The 16,515-nt window shown below is 44.1% G+C and overlaps 1 protein-coding gene across 1 annotated transcript in view; it reads left to right on the top strand.

The window, feature by feature from the left end:
• The window catches only part of LOC106816640 (TGF-beta-activated kinase 1 and MAP3K7-binding protein 1-like), a 74,214-nt gene that overhangs the window by 6,610 nt on the left and 51,089 nt on the right, over positions 1 to 16,515 (top strand). The window contains exons 2-6 of the mRNA XM_014821265.1: positions 11,374 to 11,510; positions 11,944 to 12,103; positions 12,332 to 12,418; positions 12,581 to 12,719; positions 13,264 to 13,492. Coding sequence (XP_014676751.1) covers positions 11,963 to 12,103; positions 12,332 to 12,418; positions 12,581 to 12,719; positions 13,264 to 13,492 — 596 coding nt within the window. The 5' untranslated portion in view covers positions 11,374 to 11,510; positions 11,944 to 11,962. The remainder of the gene's footprint in view (positions 1 to 11,373; positions 11,511 to 11,943; positions 12,104 to 12,331; positions 12,419 to 12,580; positions 12,720 to 13,263; positions 13,493 to 16,515) is intronic.

Here is a 16,515-nt window from a genome sequence, read left to right as displayed (position 1 = left end):
TGGCTGAATAATAGTTTGTTTGCATTAAATAAGTGTAGTTTTGTACTTCATGCATATAAAAGTTTGTGAAAAAATAAAGAAAAGAAAAATATTTTATCGTCTTTTTGTGTTCAGAAAATGTTAGGCTACAGATTGGCTAACAGGAATCCAAATTGGCTAATGAAAATTGATTCTGGCTAATTGTTTGGCTACAGGGAAAAAAATCCTAGCTAGGGCCCTGTAAATGTATATACAAATATCATATGCACAGGCTAATTATGGCTTCAGCATGCACATAATACATGCATATAGTTGGGTCCAGAACCTCAATCCGTGACCATTCTCTGGCTAACATGTTTTGACGATTGATTTGACTTCTATGGACGTTTTATAAAAAATTTAGAAACGGCCCCTCCAAAAAATGCTGGCATTTTTTGCTAGGGGCCAAATCCAAAATTGCCCGACGCCATTTTTAAAAATCAACTTTTGAACCAGAGCAGCTAGAATCAAGTATAAATACACTTTTTTAACTAAATCAACCACGAGGATTCCGATTCTGACATCAATTTGATGCTAAAACATCATTTTGACCAAACTATCCAAGACGACCCCCAGCACCATCTTGAAAAATTAACTTTTGAACCAGGGCACCTAGATTCAGCTATAAATACACTTTTCTCCACTAAATCAACCATGAGGAATCCGAATCTGACATCACTTTTACGTTTTAATATCATTTTGACCAAGATATCCAAGATGGCTACCATACGCTGGAGTGTAACGTAACAACAAACTAATTACATATAACTAATCTATTTTTAATAGTTGTAACGTTTATCAATGAAGTTATGTATAAACTGTATAAACAATACTGAACATAAAACTTTCATATTTCCCATACTAGCACTATTATTAAAACACATGTAAACGTCACCAATAGGCAATACAATAAGTTTTGTAACTTAGTATTTGAATCAAAGAGGTAAGATCAATTTGAATCGGAGTTTTCTGCCACACTATGTTCGGAAGCCTCAGATTCTGACGATTCATTGTCTCCCTCATCATGAGAATCGTTCTCATCGTCTTCGCTGTCTTAGCTTGTCCTGGTGCAGGTAAGTTCACTGGGAGAGCAGGTCGTGTGTGACGAACAGGGCGACAGCGACAACACCAACTCCCAGCCATGACCGAGTGGAGAAGGGTGGTTCTTCAGGGAATAGTGGCGCACTAAGTACGCCAGGTAGTTGGCGCGGAGACAGTGTTGTCGGAGACTATCCTCATCTGGAGGAAGACGTATAAAGGATTTCTTCTTCATACTCTTCCACTTCACAGCGCGAGCCTCAGCCATGGAAGTACTCTTCTTGTCGCCATAGACGACATCGCGTGTGAAGTGGAAGAGTTCTTCTATCACGTCCTCCTCCATGGCAAGATCATCTCCGCACCGTGAGAGCTGCCATCGCGCCACAGGGCTCTTCGCCACCTTGGCATACAGGGACATCTTACCCTTGCCGTAGAAGCCTGAGTTTGCATCACAACCTGTCATGCAGTGCAGCTGCACAATACAATCTGCCATCTCGTCAGTCACCAGGCCATGACAGGAGACCATACCCTCCTTTCTCTTGATACAAAGGATACCGGGCAGCTGCTGCGAGATTACTGCTGCTGAGACATAGGCATCGGTATCAGCTGCATCAATAACAACAGGGTCATTGCAACCTGACTCGCGCAGAAGTGCGTAAGTGGAGAATAGTATAGTGTCAGCCTCAGACTGATCAAAGCTGTAGTTCTGCATTGGTTGTTGGGTTGACAAGTTAGTGCAGTGGGAGCCAACAGAGTAGACAATCTCTGGTTCAACAGTCTGTGCAAAGTCGGTCAGGTAGCTGCATATCATTGCTTGTAGCCGCCTCTTGTTGCTACTGCTACAAAGCAGCGTCTTGAATGCTCCAGCAGAGGGGAAAGGATCGCCCAATTTCATGTAAGTGTTGGGGACATGTGCCTTACCCTGCACCCTCAGGTCTCGCTCGTCATCTTTAGTTGAGTATGCTGTGTCATACGGGTCGTTCACACAGATGATACGTTTAGCCTCTCCATGTCGGGAAAGGATAATGGATGCCAGCTTGTGGACATAGTCCGACCACTTGTATGTTGTACCATCGTGGGTTTGTCGGTCTTCTGCTGATGGAGTCGCCATTCTCCAGATCATTCCAATGTCGACGATAGCGATGTAGGGTTCTTGTAGATCGACATATTGCAGAGAGAATTTCTGGATGAGCTTACTCTTCTGGGTCTTCCGGTATGTGCCATTGCAGTTAAATAATGCCACACATTCTTCGACAACACGATGTTTTAGCAACTCAGTGAGGTCCACTAATTTGCTGACTTCAACCAGGTTGATCACTGCCTTGAATGCGTCCCGCTCCATCTCCATGGCTGTTGCCTTGAGGTCCTCCCTGGGCTTGGTCGTGTCTGTCCCTTTGGCAAACGTCAAGCGTTTGCTCAGAGGGACTGAGGCATAGATGGAGGTATTCTTACTGAAGACCCGCTCTCGCAAGAAGCGGGTTAATTTATCCTCTCCTGTAGCAAGGGCTGAGTTGAAGTCTGCAACGAGGTCATCGGTTGCAGGCATGGCTGACTGTAATGTGCGGAGGATGGGTGATGATGGGTCAAACGGGAAGGAGTCAAACTCTTGTATGCACGCAACTAGGTCCTGCACGAGTCGTCCAACGAGATGGCAGATTGTATTGTGCAGCTGCACTGCATGACAGGTTGTGATGCAAACTCAGGCTTCTACGGCAAGGGTAAGATGTCCCTGTAATGCCAAGGTGGCGAAGAGCCCTGTGGCGCGCATGGCAGCTCTCACGCGTGCGAGATGATCTTGCCATGGAGGAGGACGTGATAGAAGAACCTTCCACTTCACACGCCGATGTCGTCTATGGCGACAAGAGAGTACTTCCATGGCTGAGGCTCGCGCTTGTGAAGTGGAAGAGTATGAAGAAGAAATCTTTATACGTCTTCCTCCAGATGAGGATAGTCTCCGACAACACTGTCTCCGCGCCAACTACCTGGCGTACTTAGTGCGCCACTATTCCCTGAAGAACCACCCTTCTCCACTCGGTCATGGCTGGGAGTTGGTGTGTGGTCGCTGTCGCCCTGTTCGTCTCACACGACCTGCTCTCCCAGTGAACTTACCTGCACCAGGACAAGCTGAAGACAGCGAAGACGATGAGAACGATTCTCATGATGAGGAGACAATGAATCGTCAGAATCTGAGGGTCCGAACATAGTGTGACAGAAAACTCCGATTCAAATTGATCTTACCTCTTTGATTCAAATACTAAGTTACAGAACATTATTGTATTGCCTATTGGTGACGTTTAAATGTGTTTTAATAATAGTGCTAGTATTGGTGAAATATGAAAGTTTTGAACACTCGGGAAGGGCCGTTTCCGGCCATCTGGGGGGTTTGTAAAACCAAAAATTTTCTTGTACGCTCCGCGCCAACCGATATTGGCACTCCGCTCAGATAGTCGTGCCTACAACTTTGAAAATCCTGGCTACGCCCCTGCCCATGAAGCGGGCCATGTCAACAATATCCTTGCGTTGTGTGGTTTGTCTGTTGTCTACTGTTGGGCGTTGTATATTCCCTAGCTGTCCCTGCACCAGAGTTTGGAACAAACGCTGGGGAGGTACACAGACTCAGTAGTGAGACGGGTTGCGGGCTAATGGGGTTCCGGGTGTTGCAGACGGTAGTGTAGTTCTGAACAGTAAATTCCAATCCTGTACAGCCTGTTTTGTTTAGAGCTATATTTGCAAGATTCTTGCTCAGAAATGCTCAATCCGAATAAAATATATCAAAATATAGTCTCACCTCACAGTCACAGCAGATATATCACTGATTACACTAACTTAGAAAAAACACTAAGGTTTTATGTAATTGTGGCATAGAATATTGGATATGAACACATCGTAACACACCGAAAATAACATCGAGTCGCGAGATTTGCTAAATGTGTCAACTTGTAATTTGTCGGTCCATACAAGAGTGTGCAAGAGCTGTGTAACTGTAAGTCTATGGACGATAGCTGGTGCTACTAACTGGTCCAAGATTACAAGAAACGGTGGTGGTAATCAAACGAGTTTGAAGCTTGCACTTTTTTGGTGAATACAATGGTTCTAATACATTTTATCGTTACTCGAGACAGTTGCTGTTACTCAAGCAATAACAGTAGGTATCATAAAAGTGGGGAAAATACTAGATAATTCTCGAAATTATGGCTTTAAATGATAGAAAGCAAACCGCGTCTAAACACATGCCAGGAGTCTTATTGTTTTGCATATCCTGTCACCGAGTAGCTGATTAGAGTTTACACAAAAATTTACATTCATACTAATATACTACACAAAATAAATGCAGTGCTGAATATTTCGCTGCAAGTACCATGTGACTCGCATACATTTTGTCCTATATGTAGCTCATCTGACGAAGTCAGATGCAGCTTGTAGAATCGCATGAAGGTCCGTGCGTCCGTGCATCCGTGAGTGCGTTCGTGCGTCAACAGTTGGGCACAAATCTTAACCGCTCGACGTTAGTGCAGCAGATATGTGAAAAAATTGTGGGTTTGATGATAAAAGCATATAATTTGGCTCACATTTATTACATATCACTAGGAATATTTTTGGATATAGGGACATTGCATATTCCTCCTCGGGCCAAAATGGCGGCCATTTTACAAAATGGCCGTTGATCGGTATTAACATAACTACATGTAATCTGTTAGAAAGTTGTGGCAACTTTTTGAACCTGGAGATATGGCATGATAGTGATGCAATATCAGCTTAAAATATAATCTGGATTGCCACATTCAGGTACATACACCTTACATAACCGATTCATTTGGCCTATCAGGGCAACAATTACGCAACATTTTTTTTTATGAGTTTTGTCTGTATTTTGCAATCTGAAAATGATCAGTTTATAACATTAAACTGCACTGCCACTGTGGAAGTGCCGTTTACCCTTATATATATCATACATTTATATTTTCCCTTACATTGTCAGTGGGTTACATGTCTACATCATATGATATATAACAATCCGCCATGGGACAAAGCCATCCATGATACTGCAAGATCTACTCCACGCGCACACTGTCCGCCGCGCAGTGGCATAGTTGCCGTTGCACTGCGACGAGTACAGCCTTCAAACACTTGCATTGTCCTCTGCATCCCTTCTTGCAGGCCGCATCTGAGAAGTTGCCGGCATACTTGCGTTGCCTCCGGGAGGGTTGTCCAGCAGACGTTCCAGCCAGTATCACTCTTCACCCACCCCCATTCGCTAGGGGATGGGATTTCTGCTGCAGGAACCATCATCTGGCCCCAACAATAGCCAGCTTGGTAGGCAGTTCTCCTGATGTGCTGTCTGAGGGCTTCTCGAGTTTTCGATCTTTGTGGAGAGTGCTGATGACTTATTTCTCTGTCTCTTGAGCAGCTAGTCTCGTCGCTAGGAAGGAGAACAGCTCCACCTTGTTCTCGTCGATCCGTAGGAAGGCCTGCCAGTTTTCCTGGTATGGAACTAGATGGTCGACTCGTCTCCGGATCCCTCTACCTTTCTTTGTTCGAGGTCGGCCTTCAAACTGTCTGGCAGGTATTCATCCCAGACGACATCCACTCTGATTGCATGCTGTAGCTGAGATGTGATGTTACGGCAAGAAAACCTGTGTTGCATAGTCACAGAACGTCTTCGCACCACAGGTGCCAGCTGTGGTGATAGCTGCTCCATCAAGGATGATGACTTCAACGTGAGGACTGGCTACATTCTCTTGTGGAGGGATCATATCTTCTAAGCATACCACGAGGTCAGACTTTTTCGCCAGTCTCATTATTGCCCATCTGTGACAGGGCAGGGGGACAGGCCTGGTTCTCGCATGAGCAAAGAAGTCGTCGAGATCTCCAATCACGCATCTTGGGCCTGAAAATGAACAACCGGGAGAATAGAGCAGTCATTCTTGAGCAACGCCAGCTGAAGCTGGGTTCTTTGATTTTCTCTCTGACTGGAGGTCGGCTGAAGAGAGGAAGTTGTTTCTCCTGATTGGGTCGGTGATGAGGCTTCGTCTCGTTCACAAGCCGCTCATTGACATACGTGTGGTACTGCTCCTGCCCCAGCTTCTCGATATGGTGCACAGTGTCGATGACTGCTGGGTCTGCCAGGTTCCTGCTGTCTAGTTACAGGAGATCATTGCTGTCATCACAGAACGGTTCCCCATTTCTCTCATGACACCGGAGAGTGACTTAAACATCTCGAGCAATAACGCCAGCTGTAGTTGCTTTGTCTGCTCATGGTGCCTTGGAATCAGGCTTCTTTGTTCTCGTCTTGCTGTGATGGCGCGGAACTCTGCAATCATTATTGCCATCTCAGGACCGGACACCATCCAGCGCTGCAATGCTGCAGGATTCTTAGTCAGGCGACTGCCTCCGCCATTGCCTTTCACTGATGCGTTATTCTGCTCATGTGCCTGGTCGATGGCCAAAGCAGAGAATGCGTGTTTGTCTTCTTCACTGTGAAGTTCCCAGCCATGAACTCTGCGAACACATCTGGATGCTTGTCTTCCAGTGCCACCATGTCACGCAAGTGAACTGGAATCCACCTTGCGTAATTTGTGTGCCCCAGGGCAAAGAACCAGGGTACAAAGCTTGGTCAAGCATCGATGTAGAGCATGAAGTCGCCCTCGCGTAGCGATCTCACGTAGATCATGATTTCCAGTTTCAGCTGCAGCATAATCGACCAGAACTTGAACTGGGGACTTGTATCAGCTCGGCTAGCACACCAGACTTCTACTGACATTGGAACCTGTCCCTCACCCAACCCGTCACAGTATTGGGTGTAACCCTCCTGTCGAGAGATACAGAACACTAGCTGTGACCTGGTGAGCCATCGAGCTGCGCGTCACATGGGCGGCTTTGATGAAGGAGTTGGCTGTTCCGGGTGGTGTAACTCCTGCCTGAACCAGGGCTTCTGTCCATCACTGCAATCAAGAAGTCGCCCAGAGTGTTGAATGATGCCCTTTTCGATGTGGAATCCCGGCAAACAGGACTGTTCCAAAGCTGCTCAGCGCCTGGTGTTGTACAGGGTTGCGATGTCTATCAGCTTGACACTGGTGCCAAGTAGGATCCATACGGGCTTCCTCAATGTAGGACACCAGTTCAGCACGGGCTATGCCGTGATTTTACGACGTCTTGGTTTGGATCCTCATTCATCTTCGTGCCTCTGGCTTTGTTGTACAGGGAGGCTAGACACTTCACATGGTACTTGGCTCTTTGTGCTATAAGGTCTCCTCCACTTAGTTTAGCCAACAGTGGTTTGTCCTCTAGTTTCAGGGCACATTTCCTGACACGTGCATCAAGCTCAAGGTGAAGCCTCGTGCAGAGTCTCCCTTACCCGCCTGTCCGTCACAAAAGAAAACACTTGTAAACTGAAGGTTGTGTTGGTCTCTCTACTCTGACGTATGTACTTTCTTGGGACATCTGCACTGTGCTAACAGGAGGTTTTTCTCTTCTCGGCTCGAAACAGTTGGGTTTTGTTGTATTCGAGTCTACACGAATCATGCCACCTGGCTCTGTGGTGCTCGAATGTTGCTTTGAATGCCCTCACATCATCCAGTTTGGAGATATCTATAGTCTTTGGCAGACATCCGATCTTGCTGAAGGCGAAGATTGTCTGCAAGAGTCTGGTACCAGAACCACCAGTGCTACGCTTTGATTCAGGTGGACAGCATAGCTTCTCAGAGCGTGTCTTTCTGACATAACACACACTTGTCCCAATGTGTAGATTATGGAAGATGTGTACCAGATGAGCCTGGCTGTTGGGGGTCCAATACCATAAAACGTTTGGCCATTGTCATCAGTTAAAATACCTTTAGTGTACAGCCACCAGATGCAAACCACCACCCGTGACCTGAAAGAAGAATTAGCAGAAATCGCTCGCAATCCCATACGCCCGCGCATTCGCTCGCATTCAGCAGTTGAATATTTCTGCCCGGTTTTTAATCGCTTGCAATACAGCGCATGTGCTTGCACTAGCGTAGACTGGTACCCGCTCACACCTCTCGGCTTTAGTTACTCGATGGGATCGAGTAAACGAGGGTGGGGCGAGTACCAGTCTAGCACCAGCGCGCCCAACAATGAACCAATCGCGTTCGAACGCGAATGGTAGCAGCCAATCATGTGTACAGCTGCACGCGCAACTCGTACGGCGTTCCAAATCGTCGAGCGAAAACATACGCTGCCGGGCAGCGTACAGAATCGCTAAGTGTGTCTATAGTGTGTATATATGTGTGTATACTAGGCTTACGATATGCACAATGTCTGAGCTCTCAGTACATATGTAGCAAGAAGATCTGTCAGATATGATAAGCATGCAAGGAGAAAAACCTCATTTGCGTCCCTGTTAGGCCACCATACATAATTGTGTTCAAGTCCACGTGAGGCTAATGCTTAACATGTCAATAACAAGCATTACATATATCCACTAGAATGTGTTTTGCACCAACCATACTTGATATAGTTCAACTTATGGGCGGAAAATGGTAAATTGAGGCCGCCATTTGTAAAATGGCCGCCAAAGCTTCCATGGGACAAATATGCGATGTCCCTATATCCAAAAATATTCCTAAGGGTATGTCCTAACTGTGTGCCAAATTGCCATGCTTTTATCATCAAACCCACCAATTCTGTCGAAATTATATCACATATCTGCTGTACTAGTACGGTCACGATCTTCGGGACGTCGGGGGGGGGGGGGATCGTGAAAAGGACTCAGGATGACAAATTTGGGGGTCAATGGTCAAAGGTCAAGTGTGAGAGTGTAAACGGAGGAGGAATATTTCCCCCTTAACTTAAGGTATAGCAGGAAATACGGAATTGCGGCACAAATCTGAATGGCTCAGCCTATGCTGTTAATATTCGGGTGTATAGTGTGATGGGCAGGAAACCCATCACCAGTGCGAAATTGGAGGTCAAAGGGCAGTGGGGGAAAGGCAGATTATCGGACATTTTCTGAGGACATGGCCTAATGGACAGAGTGAAAAACTTTTTTGTTTCAGCGCTGACCTACCATTTTTATCACTTTATTGAAAGGACAATGAAATGTGTTTTCCACTGTTGTGCAAAGAGTAAGTGTCTGATAACCTTTTGACCCTCAAGAGAAGGGTTAAACATGGATTCCTGAACTGCCTAAATGACGTCACAGTGTTGTCATATTTATGGCACATCCATAATCTAGAAACTCAATAAGCCTGGATAGCCGAACGCGTAGAGCACAGGCGTCACGGCTGAAAGGTCGTTGGATCGAATCCCATCTGATTTTTTATTATTTACCTGTTTTCTGTATTTTTCTATCTTTATCCATTTAACTATTTTTTCCCAATTAACGCAAATATTTACATGATTTATTGACAACAATTTAATAACAACAAATAATTGTTAGAACAATTAATTTTATTTTTATTTTTAATAGGGTTAGGGTTAGGGTCACAATCTAATATATATTTGAGTTCGTATGTATGTATCTATCTATCTATGTATCTTCCCTATAGGCGGCCAAACCGCCCAAAGCGATCTGGATTGCAATTTTCACAGGGCCATCTCTTATACCCGGGGAGTGTTCGTAGCTGAAAAAACCTGCCAAACCGTCAAACTCACCGAAAAATCCGTGAAAAACCCCTCAATTCGTCAATCTTCACACATAGTCAGCACTGACTGTACAGTGCTGCCACAGAGAGAAAAATCGATTCCCTCATCTCATCCGGCTGCTGGTATATTGTGAAACCGAAACCGGTACTAAAACAGAGCACAACCAGGATATATTTATGTGTCAGTGTGCGCGCAATGGCGGTGGCATGTACGTGTTTACAGTTGAAACGCTTCAAGTGCCTGTGGTTACGACTGCATTGTTTTATCAAGAGGCTTTGAAATGAGAAGTGCAACCCATTCGTACATGCTGTTACAATAACTTTTTCTTATTTACACCATATTACTACTATTATGTTCCAGGGGTTCTACGTTGGGTTGTGCTGTCATATAAATGTCATACGTAACCGTTTTTTACCATGCTTATTATATGATTACACTGATTTGTAAATATTTATAGAGATTCACTATAGTTTAGTATGAGTATTATATAGTTTGAGAGGTTACGATTGCTCAAAACATCAACGCATAAAGACGCGTACCAAGTGAGTAAACATTCTTTTGTAATTACAAATTTCCCCACTCGCTGGCCTGTCTGTATACTATATATATCGACTTTTTTTATTCATGCTACGATTTCACAATCCATTGTACCATTCGAAAGCTATGCCTTTTCTGATTCAGTAGAAAAATTCCTTCATTTCAATGTGCATGGTTGCGCGCCAAGCATTCACTACACAATATCCAATGGACACAGACCCCACTCGCTGGCCTGTCTCTATCTATACTATGTACCCAATTTCGTTTATTCATCCTACGAACTGACAATGGATAGCTGTACGTGGTGAGCTCAACAGTTCGAGACGCCAGCAATCTCTACATATTTCCACCACACAATAACACGCAAACCATTGTTCAAAGAGGTTTTCAAATGAAAACTGCAACCCATTCGTACATGCTGTTATATAACTTTTTCTCATTTGCACCATATTAGGCCTACTATTATGTTCCAGGGGTTCTAAGTTGGGTTTGCTGTCATATAAATGTCATACGTAACAGGTTTTTCCCCATGCTTAATTATCTTATTACACTGATTTCTAAATATTGATAATTGCTGTGCAATGTTATATTGTCGATTTTTACCCAATGTTCCTATTGTGTCCAATTATTAGTAGTATGAATTAGTAGAACGATTTTACCCAGCGCAGCGGGTACCCGCAGCTAGTGCACCATAAAACAGGAGTTTCAGTCACGCGATTTGTATCAACCAATGGGATTTGGGAGGTATGCAGAATGCAGAAGGTTGCTGATATGATGTGTACGCAACTGCGTATCTGCATACCTGCACCTAACAAAGGTGTCACTACGTACGACTTAAATGTTACGTTTATAACCGTAGCAACAGACCTCAGATGAGCCCAGACACTCTGTGGCTCTTGTTTATTCTCATGGGCCAGGTTATGCATGTGAAGCATCACACTCGTGTATGCTTGGCGAATGACTCGAGTCATTCCATGTAAGTCGACATCAGTATTGCCCAATGCCAGCATACTGCTGAGGCAGCTCTATGTGGGTATATAGTGTAGTTTAGCATGATTTCAAGATAGTTCAAGAAGTGAATGGTATTTAAGTCGTTACTATTCCATTAGTCATTACATATCCATTCGCCACAGACAATTTCTATTTTTATTGGGTTGCACATTTTACATTCAGGGTCAGAGCTTAAGCTGGACAGATGACCTCCCGGTGTGTGAATTGTCAGGCGTAGGATTTTCCACGAATCAGATATACAGAAAGGATGGAGTGCGGGCAGAAGAGCATGAATTTGAAGACCGAAGCTTTCACTTTAAGTAATCCACAGTAGTATTATACTATATTACAGGAAACATTTACAGGAATATGGACAGTAGAAGAGTTTCTTTATTTATACGAGTTTTGTTTACCTCGTGTTTATTACTAATTGTATTGTATTTGAGTTCACGGGTTGCTTGGTAAATGAAAAAGGGAAACTTAGACCAGAGAAATTATTTAGTGTTAAGTGAAAAACTTTTAGATTCTTTAAATAAGGACTATTTTTGATTACTAGGTTAACATTACAATCTTTTACAATGGCTGAAAATGAACTCCTATACCTTTTAATGCAAATTTTCCCAATGGGCACAGTTGTGTATTGCATTTGTTTTTCGCATAATGCTGTGACCATGATATCAATGTTGCTAATGTTGAAATCGAAAGTAAACTATGCCTCCTGATTAATCTATGTATGTTGGCACCAATTTCCAGAGTGGAACTGGATAGCGAAATGTACCTGTACGGCGTGTTTGATGGCCATGATGGTAGCCGAGCTTCTAACTTTGCTGCTCAGCGCTTGCCAGCAGAGCTGATCCTAGGCCAACTCCAGGGCCATAAGTCAGATGTAGATGTTAAGGAAGTTTTACACCAGGTCTGTCATTTATTCAGTTTCCATTTGATTACATTTTCAGCAACTAGAAGTGGAATTATTAGTATATTTATGTATTATTATTATTTTGAATGCATATTTAATTGAGTTACCGCAATCACATTTGGATGTCGCAGTTACATTTAACATGCTAGTTATCTATCTGTGGGTGAACTGCCTGCTGTAATTGTTTAGTGTTTTTGTTATTTTTACTTCTCACATTTTCAACAGGCCTTCATTGGCGTAGAAAAGGGATTCTTTGAAACTATTGATGATGCCTTGGCAGAGCGTGCCAGACTCAAGATGGAAATACCTGAGGTTAGTTTCATCTGAACAGTATACAATTAGTTTAATGATGCTTGAAAAGATTGCATGTGCGACTATTTCTTGTGCATTTTCGGTGAGCTTTGAAATGTTCATTGGTAACTACTATAGGCTCAGAGAGCATAACTAGGACTGTCGAATAGTGTGGAATTGCAGGGAATGAGCTACTATGACGCATGTAGACAGTTCCCGGACGTTATGGAGACATTAGAGAAGCTGAACACGGAAATCTGCGGTGGAACTACTGCGTGCATGTCACTGATTCGCAGCAACAAGCTCTATGTAGCGAACGTGGGTATGTAGCTTCGCTCCTAAGAGTACTACTCGTGGCAAGCTTCTTCACAATTTGGTTTTGTTATAGCATGAAATTCGGGTTATAAGCTAAGCGGCTTTTTGCATGACGCACACACAGACTGGGAGTTCTCGCACTTTAATTAACACGTGATTTGTCTGTGTGATCATTTGATGGACCAGTTGTACAGGTACCACATTTAAAACAGAGCTCCCCATTTTACAGCACAATTTCTATATTCGCTAGTAATTGTTGTAAGCCATGAGGCTCGTTAGTTTAAATCCCTATTGTTGCCATCCACAAGTTGTGCAGTCCAATGAACCTCTCTTTTGAGTAATTCTAGTGCCATTTTTTGTCTCGCTGTAGAGAACAAATGAAATTTGTTGTAATGTAATGTGATTGGGTTGTTACACCAGATTGAATATATAATATAATTAAGGTAGTTCTATAGCAACTACTATGGTACTATACTACATTATATATATCATAAGCTACAGTATTTCAAACACATCAACAGTGTCATGTTTGTTTTGTGTAATTGAATTAGGTGACAGCCGAGCACTGTTGTGCAAGTTGGACTCTGAGGGAGTCCTGCGCGTTGTTCAGCTGAGCGTTGACCACGACATTAAGAACGAGGATGAGTTGCTACGATTACAACAACTTGGACTACACATCCGAACAATTCGCCAATGCCGCCGATTAGGAAACCAGGAAATCACTAGAAGCATTGGTGACTATGCTAGGAAAGGTGGCTACAAGGACTTTGATTTGCTGAGGTGGGTGAAACTTGCTCCTCCCAAATAACTTTGTATCTCTATATCTTACGATTATAAAGTCATGTAATGTTACTTTTAGCCTTCATGTTGCTTGCAGTGTACTGATATTTTGGACACTAACACATTTTGCAGGCTTTACATGGCCTTAAAGTTCCTCATACATATATATTTTCAGTTTTTTCTAAAATTCTAAAAAAAAAGCCAAAACATATCAATCCTCGAGATTATTCCAAATTCTCTACTTCTCATTAGATGGAAGCCTTGATTATGACTAATTTCCTTTTGAAAAATGTTTATAATGAATGTAACATTAATTGTATCCCCCGAACTCGTTTGGGGGGATACTATGGATTTGGCCTCGTCGCGCCGCCGCTGCCGCAGAGATTTTTCTTGTGAGCGCTCTACCGGCTGCAGTTCTTCTTGGATCATCTTCAAATTTCGCATGAAGGTGCGTTATCGTAAAGCGAAGACGCCAATCGTTTTTGGTGTGGGCGGAGTCATCGTTGTCATGGTAACAACATTTTTTGTCGAAATATTCTAGAACCTGTAACTTCTGCAGTTTTTACCCGATTGCCATGAAATTTGGCACACACGACCAAAATATACATATATATCCGGAGTAAATAATAGGGAAGGAGTGTGACATCAATAAACAAGGGAAATTCATCATTTACTAGCCTTATAATACCTACGATTTACTACGCGTAACTCATCCAACTTGAGGAATGTGGCGGGCAATGTGGCTCGCTGGGAGATTTGAGCCTGATCAGCTGCTGCTGATTGCGGTTGGCATGCGTGCGTGGGGGCATGCCAGGTATGTGCAGTGGGGGCTGCTGTACGCCGTATGTAGCTGTGTACCGACCGGGTCAAAGGTTATCTCGCCGAGTGTTGATGCCTAATCTCCCAGCGAGCCAGATGCTTCGCCGAGTTAGCAATAGCGCGTTAGTAGCTGCCTTTTGTTTGAATAGAGGCGGGCAATGGATTTGGATTGATGGCCAAAGAATGGATAATCGTGTCGTACGTTTTAGTCTGTATCTCCGGATTGCGGGTGTATACGAGGAAACGATGAAGGTGGAGAAGCGTTGGTGGAGAAGGAGGATGGGGGAGAAGGGAGAAGCTGGTGGAGGAGGAGGGAGAAGCTGGTGGAGAAGGAGGAATGGGGAAGGAAGCCGGTGGAGAAGGAGAAAGGGGAGAAGCTGTGGAGCAGAAGGAGGGGAGTAAGGGAGAAAGCTGGTGCGAGGGGAGGGGAAAAGCTGGTGAGAAGGAGAGAGGAGAAAGGTGGCTTATCCCCTCTTCACGCAGCTCTCCCCCCTCCTTCTCGCACCAGCTTCTCCCGCTCCTCCTTCTCCACCAGCTTCCTCCCGCTCCTCCTCCTCCACCAGCTTCTCCCTTCTCCCACCTTCCTCCTTTTCCCACCGCAGCTTCTCCCCTCCTCCTTCTCACCAGCTTCTCCCTCTCCTCCTCTTCTCCACCAGCTTCTCCCTCTCCTCTCGTTCTCTCACCAGCTTCTTCCCTTCTCCCCTCCTCCTTCTCCATCCAGCTTACCCCCTCCTCCTCCACCAAGCTTCTCCCTTCTCCCCTTCCTCCTCTCCACCAGCTTCTCCCCCTCCTCCTTCTCACGCCTTCCTCCTTCCTCCACCAGCTTCTCCCCCTCCTCCATTCTTTCGCCCCAGCTGGTGTCTTAAGCTGAAGTGGATATCGCCATATTTGAGGCATATATGCGAAGTGCGCATGCGCATACGCATCCTATATCATATATATTCGGCAGGTCGCGTATAATCATATTATCATATATTTCGCAGGTCAGAAAAATTCGCAACAACAAAGACGTGGCGTGGCGCCATCAGGCCGGCGGGGGGCGGGGTCTATCTAGATATTTCGCAAGTTCAGAAATTTCGCCTCCACCAACCGCAACAAGAAACAATTTTTACTTTTTACCTTTCACCGAATTTGTTGCGCGCTCTCATCCAGCGTGGCCCACATCCTACATATTCATAGAACATGCCCCCCCCCCCATTGCACTGCGCATAAACAATGTGCACCTCATCTCCCTTATACATCAATCAAATCGGCTGCAGCCAGGAACGTACACCAGAAACAACTACGCAGCCAGGCTGCGCAGCAGCGGTAGACTCGTAATACAAATCTGGCGCAAGCCGAGACAGACGGACACTTCTTGTTACATTTTGGCATTGTTATTTCACGCTCGAACTCGGGCCAACAGTAATAGGCCAGCATTATTTGATAGAAAATGGATTAACATCTCGTGGTCAGCAGTCTACTGAGTCTTAAGCATACACCACTCTACGGTGTTTTACAGGCTTTGAATTGAAAGTGAATGTTATTTTAGTTATAGGTTCACCTATACGGTTACGGCAGGAATATTTTGCGGTTATTTCAAATACCGAAATATCGTAATTTGAGTATTAGCTCGGGTACGTGTTTTTCCGGTTTAACCACGAAACACTTTCTCAATCATTTGTGACCGGACTAATGATTGTAAGACGTTTACTGTTCGCTGGTCGCGTATACATTGAATACATTAAATACGAGTGGAAAACGTTTTCCCCCCAATATTCCCCTTCAAATTATTCCAATTTAATGTATACTTTTTAGACTAATAATATATAATGCTGGAAACTTGAACAACTAAAAAGGTTTGAAGAGAATGCCGTAATTAATTAAAGGGACAGTAGCCTCCTAGATTTAACTGCATACAACGTACTTACTGGTAATAACAAATCGTCTATTACCCACATGTTATTTGTGTCACCAGATACTAAATTATTATTTACAAACAGTCAAGCGCTACGAAATGTTGAAACGGCGCCATGACCCCGCGACCGTGCTGGTCCACCTGAAAAAGTTGCGTATTTGCATTTTTATTTTGCAGGTAGATGACCGAGGGCTAAATCACAAAAGTGCAATTTAATTTATACCTTTTTCAAGCTATTTAACCGAAACGATATCATTTTAGGGCAAATTTATCCATATATAACTGAAACTATATGTCGTTGTAATAA

Source organism: Priapulus caudatus, unplaced genomic scaffold, assembly GCF_000485595.1.
Source record: "Priapulus caudatus unplaced genomic scaffold, Priapulus_caudatus-5.0.1 Scaffold1440, whole genome shotgun sequence".
Classification (NCBI taxonomy): Eukaryota; Metazoa; Priapulida; class Priapulimorpha; order Priapulimorphida; family Priapulidae; genus Priapulus; species Priapulus caudatus.
Note: the sequence above shows the minus strand (reverse complement) of the source record. Positions and strands in the feature narration are given on the sequence as shown.